At 38.7% G+C, this 27,890-nt stretch overlaps 1 protein-coding gene across 1 annotated transcript in view; it reads right to left on the bottom strand.

The window, feature by feature from the left end:
* sema3b (sema domain, immunoglobulin domain (Ig), short basic domain, secreted, (semaphorin) 3B) overlaps positions 1-27,862 on the bottom strand; it is a 42,819-nt gene extending 14,957 nt beyond the window's left edge. Inside the window, exons 1-10 of the mRNA XM_084087331.1 lie at positions 27,351-27,862; positions 7,572-7,864; positions 7,323-7,480; positions 6,005-6,067; positions 1,574-1,693; positions 1,355-1,448; positions 1,144-1,263; positions 566-708; positions 357-471; positions 186-255 (exon numbers count right to left, since the gene is read on the bottom strand). Of these exons, the coding sequence (XP_083943457.1) occupies positions 186-255; positions 357-471; positions 566-708; positions 1,144-1,263; positions 1,355-1,448; positions 1,574-1,693; positions 6,005-6,067; positions 7,323-7,480; positions 7,572-7,692 (1,004 nt within the window). The 5' untranslated portion in view covers positions 7,693-7,864; positions 27,351-27,862. The remainder of the gene's footprint in view (positions 1-185; positions 256-356; positions 472-565; positions 709-1,143; positions 1,264-1,354; positions 1,449-1,573; positions 1,694-6,004; positions 6,068-7,322; positions 7,481-7,571; positions 7,865-27,350) is intronic.
* Between the last annotated feature and the right edge of the window lie 28 nt (positions 27,863-27,890).

Below are 27,890 nucleotides of genomic sequence, written 5' to 3'. Positions count from 1 at the left end.
GATTGATGTCATACTGTGAATATAAATACTTCCTATACAAAAAAAAAAGAAAAAAAAAAGTATTTTGTGTTCCACAAAAGAGTCATACAGGTATGGAATTACACGAAGGTTAGTAACCAATTTCAATACATTTAGCTTCTTGGGTGAGCTAACCCTTTAAACCACACCCTAAGATGAACTCTGACCTGGAGGTGGTAAAGACGGTGTAGATCAGCGGGTTCTTTCTGTCACGGGTCTGCAGCAGAAACACATCCCCTAAAGGTGCAGACAAAGGTCAGCAGGCAATGAAATGCAATTGTCAGTTATATCAGCATAATTTAACCCTAGTGTCTGTGTGTGTTTTTGAGCGTTCTTACTAAGTTCATCAAAATGCGTTTCGGTGCCATCATTGCCTGGTACCGAACACACAAGACGAGCCTTTAGAAATGTCGTCCACTTGTTTACTAGACTGCGCTGTCCTCCCATATCATTCTGTAACCAAAAAAACATGCATGTTAATTTAAATCAAGATGATAAACAGCAGCCAATAGCCATTAGGCTTAGTGATAAATTATTGGCTTCTAACCCTGCAAAGCTGGCCAATCCGGGAATATGTAACCTTCCCGAATCCCTGAGCTTCTACAGCAGTTTCTCTGAAGAAGAAGAAGACTTTATCATCGTCAGGATTCTCACTCTCGGGAACACCAAATGCCGCTATAAACTTGGGCTCTGAAACACACAGCATCATCATAGGGCACATTGCCATTATACAAAAACAGAGATGCACATAAACACATGGGTCAATAACACATAAGAGTACGCAAGATAAAAAACAGGAAAAAAAAAATATATATATAATAAAATATATAGTTTAAATGCATACTGCATATGCAAATCCTTTCTGTGATATAATAAAATAAATTCCCTGCATGTTGGTTAAACCACATGACTGTGATTTGGCTTTTAAATATTTATACTATTGCAAAAAAAAAAAAACTGATAATAAATATTTTTTTCTTTTAAGAATTTCATCTTTTTAAATGAGACTTTTTTGACTTTATGCCCTCGAAAAAAAATTCAGTATTCAGAAATTCAAAACATGCTTATCACAGAGGATGTCTATTTAAGTCACTGTACGTGTGAATAAATCATACACAAACGCACCATTGAGCCAGCGAGAATCATGCTGTTCCGTTCGTATGGAAGGCCTTTGTCCCATGCTGCGAAATATTGTAAAGTCCCGACCCATCAAATCAGTGGCAACGCCGGCATAAAGCTCATCACCTATGTGAAGAAGTAGATATGGTTACTGACTGGTCATGATGTAACAGTATCTTTTAGATGGGAGATAGAAAGATGAACAGTGGCAGCTAACCAATCAGAACAGATGCTGATGTGTGGCGTGGGTCATACGGACTCCTTCCTTTCCCATCTTCTACCAGAGAGGGATCAATTCTAAACACATGATCCTATAGAGACAAAGCAAAATATACTGTAGCTGTGCAATTGATCATCAGAAAGACAAATTTATCTTTATCAGGGGCCATTTATCACACAAACTTATTCATATGCATCCAAACAAACACACACTTACCTCTATCTTCTGTCCCACTTCCACAAAAGCACAAGTGGGGTGGAAAGCCCCCGTCCCACAGGCGTACAGGTGAGTCCGATTATAGTGGTGAAGCACTTTCACATAGTTTACACAGTCCGTCTGCAACACATTTTATGGAGGACATATTTTACATACTTTCACCAGTTCATCTGTGAGACTGCCACCATCTGGATTGACTATCAGTAGCGCAGAGCCACAGGCAGACGAAAACATTTTCGGTTTATCTCTTAAGGGACCTCGTATGGGGCGGATCATAAATTAAACGTCATTGTATTACGTATATCCCTGACGACAGTCTGACATGAGCGCTGACCTTTTCCTGCTCGCTGTGATCCCGGTCTGTAATCTCTCATGCTCTCTCTTTCACACATAAAAACAAAGACACATCGACTGTTCAACTGACATACATGGACACATATAGCCTCTCTGTTTCTCTTTTCCTTTGTGAATGTGCTCGCTGGAGCATGCCACATTTCCCAGAGTGCCTGGAATCACTACGACAACATTAGCGAGCGGGAACATCCGGATTCCAGGGTAGCGGGAGAGGATGCAGGGATGAAGCATGGCCCGAAAGAGAGGAATGTGAAAGAGAAGAGACAACATGAGACAAGAAGGATGACATGAGACGTAAAAAGACGACATGGGACGAGGAGGAGATGAGAGAAGATTGAGATGAGACAAAATGAAACAACAACAGAAGACCAAAGACGAGACCAGAGAAGATTTAAGTCAAGAAGATACAACTAGAGCTAAGATGACCAAAAACAACAACAGAAAAGACTAGACGAGATAACCGGAGAAGAGGAGAGACAAGATGAGATGACCCGAGACGAGAAGAGAAAATACTGTATGAGTGGTGAAGACCAAAGTTGAGATGACTAGAAAAGAGTAGAAACAAGACAAGATGAAAAAGTAGATGTACTAGAAGACCAGAGGTACTAGACAAGAGACGTGAAAGACCAAAGATGAGGTGACTAGAGAAGATTCAAGATAAGAAGAGACAAGAACACACAACAAGTGTTAACAAGAGACAAGAAGATTTGAGAAGAAAATAGATGAGACGAGATGAGAAGAGACGAGAAAAGACAGCAACTGACAATCAGAGGCAAGATAACCACAGACAGCAAGAGAATAGACTAGACAAGAATGCCAATGAAAGGGACAAGATGAAAAAGAGAAGACACGAGACAAGAGGAGACTAAACGAGAAGAGAAGACCAAAGATAAGACGACTAGAGAAGATGATTCAAGAAAAGAAAATACAACAAGGGTTAACCAAAGAAAATATGTCCAGAAAAACCAGGAGAAGAGACAACATGAGACAAAAAGAGAAGAGAGAGCAGAGATGAGATGAGATAACCTTAAAGAGGAACAGAGGAGAGGAGAGGAGAGGAGAGGAGAGGAGAGGAGAGGAGAGGAGAGGAGAGGAGAGGAGAGGAGAGGAGAGGAGAGGAGAGGAGAGGAGAGGAGAGGAGAGGAGAGGAGAGGAGAGGAGAGGAGAGGAGAGAGGACTCTCCAGTTTCATATGTTCCTGCTGTTTGGACTGTAATTATGCCTCACTCCATCTTCTCTCTCTCTGACTAACAGTGGGCTTTCAGCAGCAGAATGAACCCTGAACTGAACATCTGTTAAAATGTGCTCAAGAAACACACACACACACACACACACACACACACACACAATAATTTCAGATATTAGGCACTTCTCCTTTAAGTTCCAGAGGACAATGTGACACTGACCCACTGTCCCATGAAGGACTGTCCCAAAGCAAATAAGTTTAAAAAAAAATAACTTGATTGTGTATCTATAATAATCTATTTAATTAAATATATTTATAATCTGCATTTCCTCCACCATATTAGATTTTACTCATCACAATGCATTCTGGGATGCTAGAAAATGGCAAAAACAAGGTATCTTAGTAGGCAGCATAATCATTCCAGCTTAAAAGGTGTGTGTGTGTGTTTTGTGTGTAACCTCTCTGCTACCTCTACAGAAAGATGTGATTGACATGTGCCCTCCTGCCATGCTTAAACCCTGCACACAAACTCACACATACACACACATACAGAGCTTGTGGAGAACAAAGACCTCTCTTTGAGCTTAACGCACCCTGTGAAGTGTGTGTGTGTGTGTGTGCACGCTGTACGGAGGGGGTGGCGGAATAGAATCATAGAAGACCAATTAAGTTGCTGACAAACTGTGTTTATACAGGAAGGGGTCTCTCCCTTTCTCTCTACCTCTTGTACACACACACTGGTGCTTCTGTTTCGAGAGCTTTACAGCCCTCAATAAGGGAAGGACGTGTTAGGGGTGTGTGTGAGCATGTGTGTGTGTGTGCGTGCTGATGGGCTCTTTGAAGTGAGCCCACGAGACAAAGAAAAAAGACAGAAAAAAGAAAGAAAGACTGAGAGAGAGAAAGAGACAGAGTGCAGAACAAAAGAAAAAGAGCTTTAAAATGAACAATGTCTCTCAGGAGGAATAAACCGTATGTGTGTGTGAATTTCCTGCTGAGACGCGTGCGGTGAACTTTCAACTTTGACCTTATTAGCCTGATCACTGGATCCCTGTGTGATTGTCCACATGTGGTCATCTACTATCAACAATTTATGAATACAGCATTGTGAGTTTGTGAGACATTGTTAAAATTACAGTAAATTTAATAATAAAAGGAATTAATTCAAAAATAATTTGATTAAAATTTAAGTCATTATTCACAAATAATCTTCTTCTCTTTAAAGTTGTTGACTTTGACTAACTGCCGTGGGATCATTGAGTTGAACTTGAAAATCAAAGTAGTATGATTCATGTTGATCCTGTTGATCCGATTCACAAAATCAAGGCAAATGATTTGTTCACAAATTGGACTGATTTGGTTCTCCAGATCAACTCAAATTGCAGAGTTTCTCGAGAGAAGAGTTCATTTCAATTTCAGTCTCATTATATGAAGCTGCTGTTTGGCTTCAGAAGATGTTGTATGACAGAGACTGAAAGAAAGGGAGTGAGAAAGAAGTAGGACATAAAGAGATTGAAAGACAGAGACCCGAGATTAAGGGAACTGAGTAAATTGAAAGAAATATTGAGTGAGAAATCAGAGTTCCGACTGAGACTGAACAAAAGAGAGATAGCATGAGAAAGTGAAAGGTCAGGGGGAGAGTCTTAGGGAAAATCTTAAGTCTTTATTCATGGAGGTCTGGTTCTGTCCCTGCCGTCCTGTACACACCTACATGTAATGAGGGTCAACTCACAGGTCAGCGCACTGAACAAAGTCTGTGTGTGTGTGGCAGATCTCATTGTCAGCTGACCTCAGTCCCACTGTAGAATGAACCCCGACACACACACACATTTTGAAGTTACACAACCTTCCACGCCCTTTAAAATAAAGAGAACATTCAGACAGACACAGTGTCCAAAAACATCCCACACACATCCGCTTAACACACCAGATAAAACACACACAAGCTACAACATATATGAACTATGACCTTCTGACAAACATGCTCAACATTTTACAACATAAGTATCACAGACATACTGAGATAACCATAAAAGTACCATGGTAATAGAATTAGACAATAGTATGACAATACTATTTTGTTTTCAATCATGCATTTTGGATATACTCTATGTAAGTTTGAGGTCGGCAACATGTTATGCTCACCAATGTTGCAATTATTTGATCAATAACAGTAAAAATGTACAATACACTCTTTTTTTTAAAAGAGTTTTAATATATTTTTAAAATGTAATTTATTCCTGTGATGGCAAAGCTGAATTTTCAGCATAATTACTCCAGTCTTCAGTGTCACATGATCCTTCAGAAATCATTCTAATATGCTGATTTAGAGCTCAAGAAACATTTGTTATTATTATCAATGTTGAAAACAGTTGTGCTGCTACATATATATTTTGTAAACTGTGGTAGTTTTTTCTTTGATGAATAGTTTAAAAGAACAGCATTTATTTGAAATAGAAATCTTTTGTAACATTATAAATGTCTTTTTTGTGTGATTTGTGACTCGTGTACAAAATAAAAACATTACATTTTATCAGTAACACTTTATAATAAAATGAATCAAAAAACTAACTAAAACTAGCATTATTACAATATATGATGCGTATCAGATAAGCAAATATTCATTAATATTTTGAGAACATTCAATATGTTATAAATCTTCTATGTGGGCCCCATGAAGTATGTTCATGGACCCCACAGACCCCTGATAGAAAACTTTGGCTCTACATTGATTTCTACATTGATGTCTGTAAATGATGGAGCCGTTTGTGTGATAGCAGTGCTAATTGCCTTGTGTGTGTTTGTGTGTAAACAGCTCATAGGAGAGATGGTACCGATAAGTGTGTGAACCAGATATGTTAATGACCACAAGATCTGATTATGGCAGAGACTCACATTGATATCTTTCCCGGCCCAGTTGCACTCTTCTCTCCAATCAACAGGCGCTGGCCAGTAGATCTGACAAAGAGAGAGTTCAGAGGTGAGGAAGAGTTTTGGCTTAAGGTTAGGATCTTAGTTTGCAGGGTTAGACGTGTTTAGTAGCTTGAGGGACATTCTCTCTGAACCCCATCAGAGACACAGTTAAAACACGTCCAGGGGCGATGCACACATGCACATACATCTGGACATATCCTCCCGTAACTACACCTGTGTGAGTCTAGAGCTATAGCACACAGTGACCGACAACTAATCATTCCTTCTCTTTCCTTCCTAAAGAAATAAAAATCCATCATTCTGTCATCGGCACATTGGCCTGGACCACCATAAATCATCTGGTGTGACTTTAAAGGCTGATTAACTTTACACAAAATAAATGCTAAAGCTAGCTTCTTCACTGATTCTCTAGCACAAACACACACACAATTTAATCACATGTGGGCGGCACAAAATACAAGTGTAAACAGGCTTTTAAACATCCAATCACTTCATTTGTTAATATAAGTAGGGCCAAGTTATGACCCTGGACTACTTCATTAAAATAAATGTATGACAGAGATATTAGAGAGAGCACAGGAGTGAAAAAAGCTGGCAGCAGATTCACAAAACATACCTAAGAACAAAGTTTGTTGAACATCTCAAACACAAGTTTGTTGATCCTGGAACAACATTCCTGTCCGAAATCTAGTCCTAGTCCTAACCCTATCCCTACCCATAACTTCTCCCTAAAATCAGAGGGGATGATGGGAGAATAACACTACTATAGAAACACCTAAACATGGCTGTAAGCATAAACTTGACGTAAACTGTAAACCTGTCCCTCAAATCTGATTGGTTGATTGGAATGTTGATCCAGGAACATGTTGTACTTGGTGAAATCAGATTCGCCTTGTATATAACCTCAAAATTTAGGATAAATCTCAAAAGGAAAGATGTTTAATGAATTTATTGTATTGTTTTTAAATATTAAGCATTACAACAACAGATATTATTACCACAATATTGTTGTGATATATAATATTTTAGTATAGAAAATATATAATATACATAACACAATATATAATATTATTAATAAAAATCTTACTATGATATTAATATTATACATGTACATTATAATATAATATAATATAATATAATATAATATAATATAATATAATATAATATAATATAATATAATATACAAACAGAATGGAAGATGTTTCCTTTCACTCTTACATTATGAATGAAGGGATTGAAGAAGAAGATGGAAAGAAAGAGAGTGAGGAATGTGCTCTACCTTCTGTTCCTGTTTGCTGATGTTGTCGAGGCTGAGGGATAAAAGAAAGTTACGAGCTCCAACAAACAGCCGCCCCCTCTCCTCGTCCAATAGGAGAGCTCCGAAACAACAAGAACGCTCTAAGTCAAACCGCTTAACGCCGTTAAACTGCTGAAGATCTGGAGAACACACAAAAAAAACTCAAATGTAAATCCAAACACATGCATGCAGACAGAAATATGTACATGAGATACAAGCCAGTTTCATCACCTTTATAAGCCAGCTTCATCCGGGGTGAGGAAGGTGAACTTCTGCTAGATGAAGCACTGATGTCGATCAGCCCGAGCAGGACCAGCGAGCTGCATATCATCATCATCATCATAGTCATCATCTTCTGAGGAGGACCAGAACTTCTTATCAGTTATAAACAGCAGACAGCTGCCACACAGATGGTTGACTGGGATGCTGGTTGTCGTGGCAGCTGTTGCCGTGGCGGATCTCAGTCGTCCTGCTTGTTGTGAAAGTGATGCTGTGGATGTGGAGTTTCCTCTCTACACCGAAAGCTGGACACCAGAAAAAACAAAAAAAAGTGTTTAAGACTTTTCATTTCCCTTCCATAGCTAGTTTTCAGTACTTCCTGACCCCTTTTTCACCTGCTCCAACACTAGTCCGATAATAGCCATGATATTTCAGATATGCAGACGCACACACTCACACATGCTTTATTTCAGTAGCAGATGGTGTAAAACTACTGTCCTGTCTAAGATGAGGAGGGAGAAATCTGATCTCATATCACATACACACACACACATAAGAAGCATTTGGTCTTGTTGAGCCGTTCATTTTGGTCTTTTTATGGTTCTGGTCCAGATTCACTGAACGCACAAACTGAAAGCCAATATCCACTCGGTCAGAACACCGTCCAGCTCTCATTTCAGACCAACAACATCTAATTGCTGCCGTGTGTGTGTGTGCTTGCTTACTGCACTAGGTCATATTCAGCATGCGGAGGGTAAAGAAATAATGAATTAGAGGAGAGAACAGAAGAGGAGCGGTCTGACTCTATACAGTATCATTTTGAAGCATATCATTCAGATAAACTGCAAAAATCCTCAAGCTAAAACAGGAGCCTCTTAGTCAAAACAGTCAGATAATTGAACACACTGACGTATTTACACACTTCTTGATTTTAATGTTCTCACTTTATCTCATATTTTGGGTTTAATGTGTGTGTGTGTGTGTGTGTGGATATGAGTTCAGTATTTAAGACTTTAAGAGGAAACCGTATGGTCATTTTATACTATTTTTGTCCCTTTTTGTTATACTATTGACAGCCCTCAAACCTGTCTAATTAAACTTTGTCTAATGCATGCCAAAATAAAATAGGGAGCATCTTTAAATTTCTTTCTTCATCTCTTTCTGGTGTTCAGGTGCTAGTAAAAGACACATTATTGCTGTATTTAAGTACAAACAGTTGTGGTCATAAGATTACAACCTTTGCAGAATCTGCAACATGTTAAAAAATAAGAGTGATCATAAAAATTGCATTTTGTTTTTATCTAACACTGCCCTTTATAAGCTATTTCACATAGAAGATGTTTATATAAAGTCCAGGTAACAATACACAGTATTAAGCACTCATGAACTTTGAATTGTTTCATTTGTGTAAATTAAGTTATTATTTTAGCTTGTGGACCATAAGTAAACATCTGTTATGTAAAATAGCTTATTCAGTACTACATTTTTAAGTTCCCTATCAATTTTCTTAAACAATATGAACATTTTGAAGATTCCACAGGGGTATGTAAAAGTTTGATCACAACTGAATACATGTGTGAGTTTTAGGCTTAGAGTTAGATGATAGAAATATATATTTAGCTCAGTATAAAAACAAAGTTATATGAAAACGTCCCACTATGATCTGTGTGTTGAAATGAAGACAGAGATAAATGATACGTGTTATAAGAGTATAATACAGAGAGTGATAAACTACAATTTTAAAAAATCTGTTACATCTCCAAAACCCTGTTAGCAACACACACACACACACACACACACACACACACACACACACACACACACACGCGCTGCAGTGTTGAATTTTAATAAGTGTTAGTGAGCATCACCAGTAAGATGAGAGGAGACCTACTGACTCCACTGAATATAGATTTTACTCCCCGCCCCACACACACATACACTTACACACACAGTTTTACTGCACAGCTAAAATGTACAGAATCCTGAAAAACAAGACTATCCTCCAGCGTGTGAACTTTTTAAAAATGTATTTTAAACAGAGGAACAAATACAGCAGCATCCCAAACCAAATATAAAAGTGCTTTGTTTTTCTTCCTCTCTTTCTGTTTCTATCGCTGTGAATAATGGAACTATTCACACTGGCAGACAGCAGAAGTCTCATAATAAAACACACACACACACAGTCCCTCTGTCTGTAGCGCTGTCACACTGATTAGCTGTGCTAATTTACTATAAACACACAGTTAATATGAGCTACTGCAGGCCCGCATTCGAGTACATCCAGCAAGATTCACACCCCCCGTCCTGGGAGATTTATACAAGAGTAGAGCAGAAAAGTGCATCCCAGCGCCCTTCACATCTCTTTAAGCAAAGAGGCTGTGCCAACGCAGCAAATCATATATCATCATTACAGCCAAGGCTGTAGCAGGACACGCTCGCACGCACACACACACACACACACACACACACACACACACACACACACACACACACACACACACACACACACACACACACACACACACACACACACACACACACAGAGAGAGGAAGACTCTTCCACAGGAACCAGGGCTTAAAACCAGACTAAATGCTGCTAAATCCAAAATAAACAAACAATAATTAACCTTAAGACCTCAATGCCACAATGACAACACCAGACAAAACAGACCAAATGAGAGAGAGAGAGAGAAGAGAGAAGGAGGTAACTGTGTCATAAGCCTCTCGGTTCATGACGCTCAGTGCAAGCGAGACCCTGAAGAGAGAGAAAGAGCGAGAGAGAGTGAAAGAGAAGAGGAGAAAGGAGTCAATTGTTCTGCTGAACGGCTCCTCTGGACTGCGACCAACTGTCAGAACATTCAGCAAGGGAGCGAAAGAGAAAGGAAAGATCAAAACGTGTGAGGAAAGGCTTTGCTCACATGCAGGGTGAAATAAAGGAATAGTTCTCACACACAAAAAAGAGAAAATTCTGCCATTACTATCCCATGCTGTTCAAAACCTGCACGACCGCATGAGAGTTCATGAGAAAAGTCCGATTCATAAATGAACGGTTCTTTTGAATCAGATATTTTCAATGAATCAGTTGATTCTGTGTGCAGAACTAGTGTAAATGGTTGATTTGTTCAGATTATCAGTGAATTTATGACTTAAATTTGAGAAAGTCTGTTCTCTTGTTAAATTACTGTACGGCCTCAAAAGACTTGGAATATAGTGTACAAGTTGTATGAACTACTTTCATTCAGCCCTTTTCAAAGCTTAAAAGCTCCAGAATTGTAATTGCTTGGGGAAAAAAAGCATCCAGCACATTATTCACATTTTCTGCTTTGTTTTAAGAAAGAAAAAAAGACATGCGATTTGAAATGACAGTGTGAGTAAAAGATGACAGACTTTTTGTTTTGGGGAAAACTATCCCTTTAAGCAAATGCAGGTAGTCTTTGTACTGGAAAGAAACAACCAACCTTGCTGACTTTTGTGTTTCAGTCTTTGTAGGTCCAACAAGGGCACGCTGGCACACTAACATGAGTTATTTTTCCCTCCTTAGTCTCTCACTTGTGACTCGCTCTCTCAGGCACATAGATGTGAACATAAAACCACTCAAAACCCTCTTACTTTAGACCAACTACATTCTCTGAGATAAAACTATGTATACACATAACAAAGACAGACACAAATCCCTTCAAATGGGGTCCAGAGAATGAATTTGGCAGATCTTAGCCCTGTCAGAAGCAAACAGCAAGTTTCGGCAAGTGTGTGTGTGTGTGTGTGTGTGTGTGTGTGACTGCAGCGATCTCCCAGGTCAGCCACAAGCCCTCAGTCCATTTAAAATAATACACACAAGTACAAAGCTCTCTCACACAGGCACTGTCAGAATGATAGATAGAATGAACTTTAAATTAGAAGAAAAAGGAGGGGAGAGAGATACAGAAAGAGATTTAAGGAAAGAAAGGGGTTCAGATGGTCTAAAAGACTCAGAGCTCTTCTTCGGGGTGATTGTGTAAGTCTGTGTGTGTGTACGACAAGCTCCACTATTACTATTGATTATACTTAATTATATTTAGTTAGTGATCTGAACAAACCAGTAACCATAAGTATTAGATTTCAGCAAGTAGCTTTGCCTTATAGTAACCACCTAGAAAAGCCCTTGCATCCACGCAGAACACCCTTGGCAACTGCATAGTTACACTAAAGCCCCACTGAGAGCACCTTAGAAACTGTATAGCAAGACCCTGGCAACCTCCAAAAACACTCTAGCAAACATCTATAATTGCCCTAGCAACCACCTAGAAACTCACTTGTAACCGCATAGCAACGCCCTGGCAACCACCCACAAAACCATAGAAACCATGCAAAACACCCTTGCAGCTGCATAAAGTCACACTAAAGCCCCTTTGAAAAGCACCTTAGCAACACCCTGGCAACCACCCACAACATTCTGATCTAGAAAAAAAAACTTGTATTTGCATAGCAACACTACAAACCCACTCAGAAAACTTTATTAATTGCACAGTGATGCCCTGGCAACCACTGACAATTGCCTTAGCAACCACATAAACTCTCCCTTGTAACTTCATTACAACGAAATGGCAATCAGCTACAACACACTAGCAACTACCTAGAAACACCTTTGCAACCACCCACAACATTTGCCCTAACAACACACTACAAAACCTTTTAGTAACTGCATAGCGATAGCAATGCCCTGCCAACCATCATCATACTAGTAACCACCAAGAATTGCCCTAGCAACCCCCTAGAAACACAAAATGTAAAAACCTTTTCAGGATTACTATTATTAACATTATGTAGAGCTTCACACATAAGGATATCTGTAATGTATAATGTGTATGTGTGTGTGTGTGTGTATGGCAAGGATCCATGGTTGCGGGGCTCGGTGCAAACACTTCTGGAGGGTTAAGGACTTATAGGACAAAACTCTTTTTCTCTCTCTCTCTGTCCCAGATAATAGTGCTCCTTAACCCCAGTCTGGTTTTCTGATTACCATGGTAACGTTGGGTATTTGACGGGTGTGCTGCTGTATAATCTTTAAAGTATATTAAACACTTTAAACCCCTTGAGTTCAAGAGTGTGTGTGTGTGTACGCACAATGTCCTGTTAATGTATTGTTTCTGGTGTAGAGAGTTTGTAGGGTCAGCTGTGTAAAAGAGCCGATAGAGTGGTGAGCTTTAAGAAGATGTCATTTCAATATGTGTTACAATAAATGAAGGGTGTTTCACTTATAAAGTTTGAATAGAGGACACAGATACACAAACACACACACTCTGGAGTTCAGAAGGTAATAAACTCTTGTCCGACACCACAACATCCCACGACTTAAATGAGCATTACGTCAGCATAAGCAGCTGACGTCAATAACAGCTGATTCATCACACTTACACATTCACATAAGAGATTCACTTCTTGTTAAGGGACTAGTTCTTTCTGAGAGTACTTTTAAAAGTATATTATGCAATGCAGAAGGTAACGTCATTTCAGCTACAATGTACTACAGGCACAGTGGACACAATGGACTCTTAAAACACACTTTTCACATTCTCACTATAGTTCATTTAATATTGTCTACCAAACATGTCTAACTGTGTATGATATATACATGCATCACTGGAAAATTCAGTTATTTTTTCTCTGAAAATCATTAAAGCGCTCATTTTCATCACATCTCAAATGATGTATCGTGTTAAACAGAATTTTGTGATGTAAATGACAGTGATGACATTTATAATATTTTTGGAATAAAATTACAAACTCTTGTCTTACTAAGGTTAATTTCACAGCTAGCAATTTATAATCCTAAATACACACAATTAAATATTTTTTTTGTAATAATTTTAGAAAATGACACAATAAAAATAAACCATTCATGATTTTTATTTTTTCTTCACTTTCATCTTAACATATTTCAAGCTCTTTACTGAGACTGTTCTCTCCTTTCAAAAATAGTACTAACTTTACAAAGAAACTTTACTGGGGCAAAAGTGTTGGTGTGGTGGAAAATTGTATCTAAATATGTTCTCACACAATAAAAATAGATTTTTTTCACTATTTGTTTAGGTTTTTATAGTTTGAGTTTTAAAGTCCAGCTCGGAGGAAAAAATTACAAAAACAAGGGTGAATTCATGGGTGATTGGGACACTTTTTGCCATTGAGATGACTTGGAAAAAGTGTCCTGATCAACCTGAATTCACCCCTACACAAAAAACACATTTGAAATGTAGCATATATATATATATATATATATATATATAAAATGATGAAGGCATAATAAAAAAGGCTCCAGACTATTTTTATGTGATCCTCATATTAAACCAAATAGTTAAAATCTGTAAGTTTCAAAAATAAATGAATAAATAAAATAAATCAGACCCCAAATTCGAAGAAACACCTATAAATAGTGTGTGTGTTGCACAAAGACCATCACTAGAATGATAGCTGTCCCGTCTGTGTGAACTCGGGATGGCACAGTGTATGAGTGTGTCTGTGTGTCTTACACAGGGACATCAGTCCATCTCAGCCCGTGTTGGATTCTGGGTCATTGTTGCTTGAGTTGTAAGACCCGTAGCTAATCACCATGACCGTGGTTGACTCGGCAACATGACATTAAACAAATTCCAGAACTAAGAGGGTGATTATCACTACGGCGACATCGCAGTGTCATCCACTCGGGTCCGGCCATAATATTCAAATCTGATTGGCCAGTAGGCGTGAACCACCGCAATTGACTTAACGTTTTGGGACTGAGGATGTCATAACTCACCCAGCTGACAGTTAAATGTGCTAATTAAGGCTAAAAGCACACCAGCATTTAGAAGGTGAAAATTACACACTCCTCATTTCAGCCCTGGTTTAAGAGTTTTGCTTCTCATGGTCCTGTTTTTTTCACACACTCTCCTCTGACATTCACAAAACGTCCCCTCTGAACCTGTGATTAGGGTCTGCACACATTCCACATGCTTCTCAAACTGAATATTATCTATAGTCTATTTCACTCTCACACTTTTTCTCACCCCCCCCCCCCCTTTATCTGTCCCCCAGGGTCAAACCATCATGAAGTTAAGCCCTTTCACCCATAATCCTCTGTGTCTTTGAAGTGGACACACACACACACACACACACACACACACACACACACACACACACACACACACACACACACACACAGAGAGAGAGAGAGTTACTTAGTTATCTAAATGAGGACATATCATAGACTTATTTGCACTTCTAGAACATAATAATATATTATTTATGAACTGTTCTTCCATTGAAGGACATTCCTGGATGTGTCCAAAATTTCCTTTTCTTTTTAATCTTCAAAAGGGGGTCTGAGGTGGTCTTGCAAGGGTCAGTCAATTAACTTCACCTGAACTGTCAATTATCTCCAGCTAATTTTTGTGAAAAAGGAAAAAAACTGTTTTCAAAACAGAAAATATGTTAAAACAATATTAAGTTAAATTCAATTAAAGCTAAAGAAGCTAAAAATAATGTTTAACAATCCCTTCCACAGTAAAATAAAATTACTATGTAATTTATATGAATTTGTACGTAAAAAATATATATTATTTTAATGGATTATTTAAGCTCATAGAAACATACATTAATATGGTACTAAATTCATGTTATTATAATGCCAGGCCTAAAATGCAAGTCTTTTTTTTTTTGATAAAATATGTAAAGTGGGTCTCTGCTCTGTTTCTTTATCCACTAAGGGGTCCTGGCCTGAAAAAGGTTCAAAGACCCCTGATTAAAGTAGCTAAGTACATCCATGCACGCCTACTTTTAGAACAGAGACCATCTAAAAACTATCAAACCATCATCAGAGTGCTGCACATATCTGTTTCAGCTCTTTTGCACCACACACAAAGCATTTTCTCATGAGACCGATTTAGCTCTAGTCCCAGGCCACTTCCATCGGGCCATTTTCTGTGACCTAAAACAGCATCAGAGTGGAACCATTGGGAAATCCAACACAAACCACACACACTCACACGCTGACAGGGTCAATCACTGGCCCCACCCCCTGGTAGGATTATAGATGATTGACAGGTGCTTTATAAATAAAATGACACTGATTAATATGACTTCAACCTTTTATTCTTGTTCTCTGTTCTTCTTTTTTCCCTCACTCTCTATTTTGTCTAGTAGAAGTGAAGGTCACATTTATTTGGATGGAAGTGGAAGTAGATTTGGAAAACGCTTTGACAAGTTTTCTGCTCTCCTTCCCGTTCCTGTCCCTGCCTTCACACACAGCGCCTGACTCCCTGGAGCGGCTGAAGATCTGCTCCCAGTAAGAGCTGTCAGAAGAGATTCTGGTGACTGGATAAAGAGACAGTGTGTGTGAGTGTGTCACAGCATACCGTCAGGAAGCTGTCAAGGCCTCTGGTATAATACTAATGATCATACACACACAGCAGTAACATTATTCATAGGGATGGTGAGAGATTATCAGTGGCTTGACTGATTATGCCGGGAACGTGATGGGAAGAGAGTGGCGGATCACTGCGGGAGTTTGAGCCTTCGACCCACAAGTCTCTGGGTTTCAGTTCCACGCAAACCCAATGAGACCTTCAGAGCATCTCAAACACACACACACACACACACACACGGTCTTCGCTGCACTGTATAATACTTTTATCACCTTACATTTAATCCCTTGTCAGTTCTATTGCAGTTTTGCTAAATTTGACTGACTCTGGGTCTTTCTTTCTGTTGCACACACACACACACACACACACACACACACACACACACACACACACACACACACACACACACACACACACACACACACACACACACACACACACACACACACACACACACACACACACACACACACACACACCTCTGGATGAGCTGTCTCAAAAGAGGCAGAAATCCCCTCTATTAGAGTGTAATTGAAAGGCAGGGGCAGCAGTAAAGAGAGATAGATGGGTTTTACACACACACACCTTGTTTCTCAGGTGTCAGTTAAAAGTGTGATTGGACCATGCAGGTGGGCCATTTATGGTTTCCAAGGAACCACCCAGCTGGGAAATCACCCTCAGAAAGAAACAGAGCAAGGTGTACTTAAAAGGTCAAGGGAAAAATCACACACACACATCATAAAAAAACATCTAGTCCTCTGCAATTCACTTTTGATTAAACAAAAACACACTTTTCTCCTCATCTAAAGCCAAAAAATCCAAAACCCATCTATTATAAGTCAGACAGACAGACTGAGACAGAGACAAAACTTCTAAATGCATCTGTAAATGAAGCCTAAGAAACCTGAATTGGTTATATGGTAGTGGAACAAATTATGTAATGGCCTGCAAACAATAAAAATGTTCTATAAAGAATTTATTAGATTCACAGATGCAGAATCCACAGCAAAACTAGAGTATTAAATTATTTTACATCATTAACCAGAGATATGCACTTATATACTCCATCTTTACCTTGTGCACCCACACACAATTGAGTAACACGCACACATAATAGATCATAGAAGCGCAAACACAATGAACACTGAACAGCGGGTTTTAACGATATGTGGCATGACAAATGTCAAGTAACTAAACGTGGATAAGCAGATCTACACAGGGAGTGGACGGCAGACGCCAGCCTTGTGTGTGTGTGCACACTCAAGACTGTGTTTAGTTGGGTGAATGTTTAATTTAATCCAGTAATGAGCACAGCTGCAGAACTGAACAAATGTAATTTCACACAGAACAAACGGCCTATATATACTGATGAAGAAAGAGCGGCTTTAGAGATTAAATAAAGTGTTTTTTGTACTATCAAAATGTACTATCAGAGGTTTATCTTTCAGTTGTTTTTTTGTTTTTTCTTCCAGAATTCCAGGTGGTGATGCATGTGAAATATTCCAGATATAAAGCCATACCAAAATGAAAATGAAAAAAACTGGTGCAGTTTCACACAGACTGGCTCAACTCATATACTTTATGATGCTGTGAAACACAGTGTGACAAAAATGTACATACAAAAACAGCTAAATAATTCCATTTTACATTGTCATAAAAACAAATATATTAAATATACAAAAAATATAAAAGTAATGCAGTACAAGGCCAATAGGAAATATATATGGACCCAGACTGTATAATTCACTTAATTTTTTTTTAATTCTGTCACCATTTACTAACCCTCATGTCTTTCCACATGCGTATGGATTTCTATCCTGCATCAAACACACATGGAGGTTACTCGCAGAATGTCCAAGATGAATGCAAAATGAATACATTTATTCATACGATGTGATTACAATGACATAGAATCCCCTCTGTTTCTCTATATCAAACACCTATTTTAATTCTCCTCCATTACTATTAATTCAATGAGGTAACATATATATATATATATATATATATATATATATATATATATATTTTTTTTTTTTATTTTTTTTTTTTTATTAATTGTTATGGATTGACCAAGGTAAGTTTTAATGAAAAGTTCAAATAAAACACATTTTATGCTGTTCAATCCTAAAGTACGGTGTGTGAGTAGTTTCCAAAGGAATGCAAGCAGGAATTCTCATCATTGTCTCCACTGAGCACACACACACACACACACACACACACACACAGACAGTATATTGTATGTTCAGGAAAGGTCAATACCAGCTGACATCTAGTACAGAAAGTATCCGTGCTAATGGAAATGTGGGAATTGCAAGTGCTAATCACTACTTGAGTTGATTAGTTAAAGAAACAATCCACACAGTAATAAGGAAACCACAGAATTACACTTTTCTCATCTCTACACACATACACAGCCAAAACTGCCCCACTATCTGCTCTGAGGTGCCCCAGGGCAAATAACCATTGAGGGTGTGTACAGCAGCCAGGTGTGTGTGTGTGTGTGTGTGTGTGTGTGTGTGTGTGTGTGTGTGATTGACAGGTATTGATTTACTATGGTTGAGAGTGCTAGTGGGTAGAATCTCAAAGGGAATGGACATTCAACACTACACACACACACACACACACACACACAGTTATTATATTTCACTTGATCATTCGTTTCTGCAGTGGCGCTTCTGCAGTATGTAAATATATCCACTGTAGATGAAGGTTAAGAAATCAAATAAGTTTGCTAAGAGAGGATTATTTTCTCTCTCTCTCTCAGGTAGCTTGTTAGGGGTTTGTGGGCATCAAATCAGAAACTGCAACCACCCCCAATCTCTCTTTATCCTGGGACTCCATTTTTCAAAAACACACACACACACACACACACACACACACACACACACACACACACACACACACACACACACACACACACACACACACACACTGCTATCTGTGCACATCCAATATCTTCTATCTTCTTTCATTATTTAAAAGCTGCTGCTGAACACACACTTTAGTCGACCACTACGGAATAATGAGCTAGGATGCAACATAACCACACACACACAGACATGAGCAGCATACTATTGAGGGGTGTATGTAGGGACACATTCTCCCCCTTTTCATGCGCGCCGTGCACACACACACACTTCTACTCCTTGATGAGCATTAGCTAATCCACACTGACGGGCCTGCTCCATTACCCATAATCCTTAATGCCTTTTTAATGTATCGTTCTTACTTTTTCACTCTGTCTCTCTCTCTCTCTTTCTATGTAGTGGCATCTTTAGCCGATGGATTTGAACCTGTGTGTGTGTCCAGTCACACTCAGTCCGGTTCTATTAAAGGAGAAATCTATCAGTGTCACACAGTCATTTGCACCTTCTACAGAGGTGTCACGCTGTATTCCATCCCCTATTACAACCAGTTCCTAGAGCTCTAGTGAGGCCGAAGGTGAATGACAAACGGGTTGGGAAGGAAGTAGAGAGGGAGACAGAGGAATGTTCTTTATTTACAGTTGTTTCAATGCCTCTTAACAATTCCTGTTCCTTAAAGCTTCCATTAACAATTCATTAATGGAATGAATTTGAATTTGAGGAAGAACTATTTGGATAACTGAAATGCAATTCCAGTTACCTAAAGGGACATGGTGAAGAAAAAAGTGAGATGGGAGGAAAAATTATATGTCAATGCTTTTGAGTTCTCTCCCAAATGAATTGCGTTCCACCAAGAAACTTTGCGTTCTAGCACAAATAATAAAAAAGTTTCACGGGAAATGCAAAACTTTTGCAAGCGAACACAAAAGCATTGAAATACAGTATAATTTTTCATCAGTATCATCTCATATTTTTTCTATCACCATGTCCGTTTAGGGCAGGGGTGGGCAAACTTTTTGGCTCAAGGGCCACACTGGGTTTTAAAATTTGACAGAGGGCCGGCCCAGTAGCAGATTATGAAACACGATCTCAAGTGCGTATCTATACCACGAATTTAATTTCTCGTGCCATTTATACGCCAAAAATGTTTTTTGCGTGCATATGCTACGCACTGTAGCCTAAACCCCTTGGTTAGGATTAGGGGTGCAGAGTGCGTGCCTATTACACGCCATAAAGTGCGTATCATATGCACACGAAAACTGCGTATCATGAGCACTACAAATACAATTCGTGGTATTCGCACTTTCATGAGATCGGGCTGAGCAAACACATTTACGTTGTGACAACGTCTGCGCGAAATTCAACAACTGAGAGACGACATTCTGACAATACATTTTTTATGCTAAATATCCCCCATTTAGCATGTTATGTTTTGAGGTTAATTTTTAATTAGTCAGATGTTAGATAATTATAGCCTATACTTTTTAAATATTGTTTATCCTTATTATTATTTAATGGGCCTAACAGTAAATTAGAAACAAAACACCTGCAAGTGTACACTTAGAAGAGTAAAAATGACAGAAGGTTACGTTAATTCAACTTATTAAAACTGCATATGGCAATCAATTTGCACTTCCAAAAGTCATACATTTGTGGGGAAAAAACGAAATAAACGAATATACAAATTTATTTTAAGAATAATAAAATAAAACAAAAAGCAAAGGCAGATCAGACCATTTAATGAACAAAACCGGGTTCTTTACATGGCAGACGTCAGGGGAGCGTAGTCGAAAGCCGGGCGATAAAGGTCAGTAAACGGAATCAGTCAGGAATGGATACATCCACAAATCCAGAGGAGCAAAGAAACTAAATGGCAGACAAATCAAAGGAAAAACTAAACAGGTGTGCAAGCGGTTACCAAACATTTTTTTCTCTGTGAGTTTCCAAAAAAGGAAAAAAACGTTAACGTGCAACAAGTCTATGCGCTTAAGTCGCTGTCTGTTTGGTTTCCATGGTGACGCGTCATTGCTTGTTACGTGACACACCGCAGCCACAACAGCGCTGAATGAATGATGATCTGCTTTTATGTCATTTTTCCTTTTTTACATTTGTTAGCTATGGCATGAAATATCTGATATTCCAATTGTCAAATATATGCAACGCAATATATATATATATATATATATATATATATATACACACAGTGAGGAAAATAAGTATTTGAATACCCTGCTATTTTGCAAGTTCTCCCACTTGGAAATCATGGAGAGGTCTGAAATTGTCATCGTAGGTGCATGTCCACTGTGAGAGACATAATCTAAAAAAAAAATCCAGAAATCACAATATATGATTTTCTAACTATTTATTTGTATGATACAGCTGCAAATAAGTATTTGAACACCTGTCTATCAGCTAGAATTCTGACCCTCAAAGACCTGTTAGTCTGCCTTTAAAATGTCCACCTCCACTCCATTTATTATCCTAAATTAGATGCACCTGTTTGAGGTCGTTAGCTGCATAAAGACACCTGTCCACCCCATACAATCAGTAAGAATCCAACTAATAACATGGCCAAGACCAAAGAGCTGTCCAAAGACACTAGAGACAAAATTGTACACCTCAACAAGGCTGGGAAGGGCTACGGGGAAATTGCCAAGCAGCTTGGTGAAAAAAGGTCCACTGTTGGAGCAATCATTAGAAAATGGAAGAAGCTAAACATGACTGTCAATCTCCCTCGGACTGGGGCTCCATGCAAGATCTCACCTCGTGGGGTCTCAATGATCCTAAGAAAGGTGAGAAATCAGCCCAGAACTACACGGGAGGAGCTGGTCAATGACCTGAAAAGAGCTGGGACCACCGTTTCCAAGGTTACTGTTGGTAATACACTAAGACGTCATGGTTTGAAATCATGCATGGCACGGAAGGTTCCCCTGCTTAAATCAGCACATGTCAAGGCCCGTCTTAAGTTTGCCAATGACCATTTGGATGATCCAGAGGAGTCATGGGAGAAAGTCATGTGGTCAGATGAGACCAAAATAGAACTTTTTGGTCATAATTCCACTAAACGTGTTTGGAGGAAGAAGAATGATGAGTACCATCCCAAGAACACCATCCCTACTGTGAAGCATGGGGGTGGTAGCATCATGCTTTGGGGGTGTTTTTCTGCACATGGGACAGGGCGACTGCACTGTATTAAGGAGAGGATGACCGGGGCCATGTATTGTGAGATTTTGGGGAACAACCTCCTTCCCTCAGTTAGAGCATTGAAGATGGGTCGAGGCTGGGTCTTCCAACATGACAATGACCCGAAGCACACAGCCAGGATAACCAAGGAGTGGCTCTGTAAGAAGCATATCAAGGTTCTGGCGTGGCCTAGCCAGTCTCCAGACCTAAACCCAATAGAGAATCTTTGGAGGGAGCTCAAACTCCGTGTTTCTCAGCGACAGCCCAGAAACCTGACTGATCTAGAGAAGATCTGTGTGGAGGAGTGGGCCAAAATCCCTCCTGCAGTGTGTGCAAACCTGGTGAAAAACTACAGGAAACGTTTGACCTCTGTAATTGCAAACAAAGGCTACTGTACCAAATATTAACATTGATTTTCTCAGGTGTTCAAATACTTATTTGCAGCTGTATCATACAAATAAATAGTTAAAAAATCATACATTGTGATTTCTGGATTTTTTTTTTTAGATTATGTCTCTCACAGTGGACATGCACCTACGATGACAATTTCAGACCCCTCCATGATTTCTAAGTGGGAGAACTTCCAAAATAGCAGGGTGTTCAAATACTTATTTTCCTCACTGTATATATAACGCAAAGTATTGCAAGAAAAAGGCAAAATGAAAGCGATCTTAAGACAATTTTTTAAATACTCGACGGGCCGGATTAAACAGCCTAACAGTATGTGGCCCGCGGGCCGTAGTTTGCCCACCCCTGCTTTAGGGGCTCTGTAGTTACCAAATGCTGGAATTACTTAAATACTAAATTAAACAAAGTGGTCACATATTTCATTCATTTAAATCATTTTTTATAAAATACCACTGACAAAACTCATAATGTGTCTTTCCAAACCAACCTACAACTTGCAGGTCGTCATGATTTATCTGTTGCCTCTTTAATCATAGCCACACAACAACAGACGTACACACTTACATGCACTACACAAACAAACACACTCCCTGTTTTAAAAAGCATGCGTTCAGGAATGCCTCCCTCTTTTTAATCAAGCAGCAATGTTTTGTCATCTTCCAGACCCATATGAAAGCTCACACACACACACACACACACACACACACTACTGTGGGCACTGTCTAATGACATCATACCTCTAGGCTTTACTTAAAAAATAAACATGTAGTGATGGAAAATACTTCAGTCAAAAACACATGCATTCAAACAAATGCTGTTCTTTTGAACTTTCTATTTATCAAAGAATCCTGAAAAAAATGTATCATCATGAGTTCCATCACAACTGTTTTCAACATAATAATAAGAAATGTTTCTTGTGCATATTAGAATGATTTCTGAAGGATCCTGTGACACTGAACAACTGAAGTAATGGCTGAAAATTTAAAAAATATAAAATAAAAAAAGTTATTTCAAATGATTAAAATATTTAAATTATTTTTGATCAAATACATGTAGCCTTGGTCAGCATAATAGAAAAAAATCGTACTGCCCCTAAAAATTTGAACGGTAGTGCCTGTCTAGTGAAACTGTGTATGCGTGTGTATAGTGAAAGTGTGCGTAAGTGAGAAGTGAAATGTGGCAACAGCAACACAAAAGACCATCACAATGACCTTAATCAGCACATGCACACACACTTACGTCATAAAACAACTTGTACACCACTCGCACACACACCACTGAGTGAACACACAAACATTCATGATGTGCATTTGCTACAGTATCATTACAAAAATCAACACTCTCCTGCACTGCTCTCTAATCCTTCCTGATCTATCATTCTTTCTTATCTTTTCATCTTCTCCTCTCCCACCAGAGTAAGTGTGTTGTCCCACCTTCAGTAAACTGACCTGTTCAACGTTTCTACACCCGTTGACTCGGTCCTGTTCATCTAAAAACTCTCGGCAGACATTCTCAAGAAAGACACTCGACATAAACAAACTCAATATCTGAACAATCAAAACAGGAAGAGATAAAACGTTTTATAGACAGCTCTGTTATTGTTAAATTATTAACTTTCTGCAAGCTTTATACCAAACCAGCACTTTGGTCTTGCTCAAGCTACAATGAAAGTTTAATTTAGACTTAAAGAGATTGTAAAAGATTACAAAACCTCTTGTATGGGTGTTAGGGTGGTGTTGTGTGTGACTACCGAACATGTCTGAATATACAATATATCAAAAGAGAGAGAAAAAAAAAAACTATGTAAGCTTCATGCATTCCTTTTTTTAAATCAAAACTTGGTAATTAAAAAAGCAACATTTTGAACAAAAAATGTGAAATTCACATTTTTGTCTAAGACTTCGTCCAGATCGGATTCAGAAGAATTAAATCACGTCCATCAAAACTCCCAAAGCATCACAGTCCTATACCTCTTCATGGGTTCGTTAGGTAGTTTTGGTTTATTTGCCGTTTAATGTTGGATGATTGCGTTATCTTACATGTGCGTAAGCAATGCTTCTATCGCTTGTTTCTGCTTCTTCTCCTGTGTTTTGATCCAGAGATTCTGTACTCTTTCAGAAGATGCGTAATAGTATTACAGTAAAAACATGGATGGAAAGAGTTAATAGGCAAATAACATAAAACCAGAACAGTCAACTTGATGTTGTTGTGGAACAACTTTCCAATGGATGCCAGAATGGCATGTCAGAATCTGAAATCTCCAAGCTCACCAAGCCTAGGAAGAGCAAAGGGTGCTCATGTTAGATTTATATGTTTTGAACATAGTTCGGGAAAGCTGCTACAGTTATCCCACATGATGTTTTTCCACATAATCCCGCACATCTCAAAAACACAAGCCGTTAAATCGCTCCTCTATCCCTACACTACACCATGTGCCACTTTACATGATCGCTTTTATCTAGTTTTGGGCCACAAGACACAGCTGTTCATCCTAATAGCTTCATTCTACAGTATCTGAACATGTGAGGTAGGATTTTGGATGCAACCACTGAGTCACACTGCTGTTCAAGAGACATTGCTGTAGGCCCTAATCGAGTTTTCTCAACCACAAAAAAATAAAACAATAAAAATACCGCAGAGTATTTTAATGTCTTCATTTGCCTGTAACTTTCATAATAGAGCAACAATGGAGAATTGATTATGTAACAACAGTATTTAAAGGAAGTTTAAAATTTATGAGGTTGCTTTATCGACCCAAAATATTCCAAAGTCTGTGCAAACATAAGTGACATATCACTTTTCCATGACCTTTTCAGGTGTGTATGATTTAAAAAATCATTTTGATTTCGACTGATTCAATAATGAATCATTCAGTGAACTGATTCAACTGATTAATTGAAAAGAACTGACTCAAAAGGACATCACTATGGCTTGTTATCAAGTTTAACACAAAAGCAATGTCTAGCTGATGAAATGTTTTAAAGTGAAGTATATTATGCCTGGAGAGCACACTTCTAAGATTCCCGATATATTTTCCATGGCTTTGAACTCAGAAACATTCACAGTGATGTACAGAATGATTTCTTTGTTACAAGACAACCTAATGTGTCCAGGCCTACAGGTCCCACCGCAGTTAAATAGTACTACACTCCACAAACCAATCAATAACCCCACCATAGAGACACTCGCCCACACCCACCCGCAATCTCCAATCAGAACAGAATCTCCAGCAGTGACAAGACATCTGACAACTGTGGTCTAATAGATGGATATAAAGGGCCCTAAAAGAGAGTGTGAGTTTGTGTGAGGGTGAAAGCATGAGTGTGTGTGCACTTGTGTGAGGAGGGGGAGCCAAATTAATCTGGGGTCTGATACCCCCCTATGGGAGCAGCTCAATTAACGATCCACACCGGCTGAGGCACCGGGCTAAAAGCCATCTCACTCTCAATCTCTCTTACTTACTCTCTCTCTCACTCTCTGTCTCTCTACCCACCCCCCAATCCTGAGAGCAAGAATCAAGGAGCCAGAGAAAAATAAAGAAAGTCACTTGGTGATGCACACTGAAGGAAAGTCTGGGACCGCTCGGTTGTGTGCTGCGCGAGTCGTTGCGTGTAATTTCATCAAGCACATGCACACACAATGTTCTCTTAGAGTCGCCACTAAAACAACACGACATTCTTCCCCTCACCGAAAACACAGCTGACCAAAAACACAGCACATGGTGTTTCTGTGTGAATGCATGTGAATGAGAGAGTGTGTGTGTGTGTGTGTGTGTGTGTGTGTGTGTGAGAGAGAGGGTAGGTATGTGAGTGTTTGTGTGTCTAATTACTATTTTGGGTAGTGTATGGTATGGATTATGTGTGTTTTAGTTTGTATACATACTTTGCTATAGTTTGGGGCCAAAATCTGACACAAACACTCTTTTGGGATGGCCAGGATGTTTGTAGTTTAAAAAACTGATTGATTAATTGATTGATTTATAAAATAAATGTATCGTAATTGAGCAATATATATATATATATATATATATATATATATATATATATATATATATTGAGCAATATTATATATATATATATATATATACATACATATATATACACATACATATATATACATATATACATACACACACACACACACACACATACACACATATATATATATATATATATATATATATATATATATATATAAAAAATGTCTATGGAACATTTCCACTCAGGAAAAAAAAAGCTAAACATATGTGTTTATGGGTGAATGTACACTCTTATCTTGTCATCTTTCCATTAATCTCTGATGTTTTGGGGTTGAAAATATAAAAATCATAAAATGTTGATGATGAAGTGATGATAACAGTCTTTTGCTCTTTGTGTGAACCAAAGAACATCATCCCATGAGCACCACAGGAACCGTCAGAGTTGCACCAGGGTAAATATTTCAGCAGAAACACACTTACAGAACGAACTTGTCTTTCCCTATCACTCTTCCATTCTTTATCTGTCTCTATCTCCCTTGCTTATTCACAGACCATTTAATCTTTTAATATCACCCTATATTAAGAAAACACAGTTAGATCAGTCTACACACAGAGAGAGACACCCAATCTAAACAAGTGTTTATACCCGTAACAACACATCAACCCATAATTTATCCATACATTACACAACATCTCAGACTAAACTACAGTATTCATATCTAAAAATACAATACCAAGCCATCATTCATGCACATGCACAAAGAGGTCGAACAGCTTGTCGCATTGGAGGGCTCCTTACCCAATACACACATTCTCACTTTTTAAACTGTGTACAGCTTTTATTCAAAGTATTACAAATATCAAAAATATTAAATACAGGTTAATATAGATACATCTCAGATAATCACAAATGAAAGAGGCAGAACCATCCACACACACTCCTACATGCACACACAGCATTGCTAGAAAAGAAACTTACCTATTACTCTTTCAGATTTGTTCTTTCTGCTTTAATCTCTTTCTTCCACGAGTTTTTTAAGCCTCAAGTTCATCCGTTCCTGACAGGTGCCATGGTCCCGTAGACTCCAGAGGAACGACAGGCTCACACACACACACACACACACTCTCCTCAGCCTCTCAAGAACACACACACACACACGCTGTGAGGAATAATGACAGATCACAGCAGCAGAAACAGTCCACGCATGAACATGTGTCTCCAATGTGAAGTCCAAGACTTCTTTTAATTCATGTGTCTGTCTTTTTCCCCCCTCTCTCTCTCTCTCTCTGTCTCTTCTGTCCTGGTCTGAAGTTATTTTCCAGACTTCCTTCTTTCCTTTTTCTCCTTAATTTTATTTCTTAGTGGCTAATTCCACAGTTTCTTTCTCAGTCTACCTTCTTTTTCCCCCCTCTCTCTCTCTCTTTCAGTCTTTCTCTGCTTTGGTTCTTGCGCTGACTGCTACCGCAGAGCTCTCCAGCTTTCCCTCTCTCTCTCTCTCTCTCTCTCTCTCTCTCTTTC

Source organism: Abramis brama (assembly GCF_963993115.1).
Source record: "Abramis brama genome assembly, chromosome: 16".
In the NCBI taxonomy this organism is placed as follows: domain Eukaryota; kingdom Metazoa; phylum Chordata; class Actinopteri; order Cypriniformes; family Leuciscidae; genus Abramis; species Abramis brama.
This window is presented reverse-complemented; position numbering and strand designations above follow the sequence as displayed.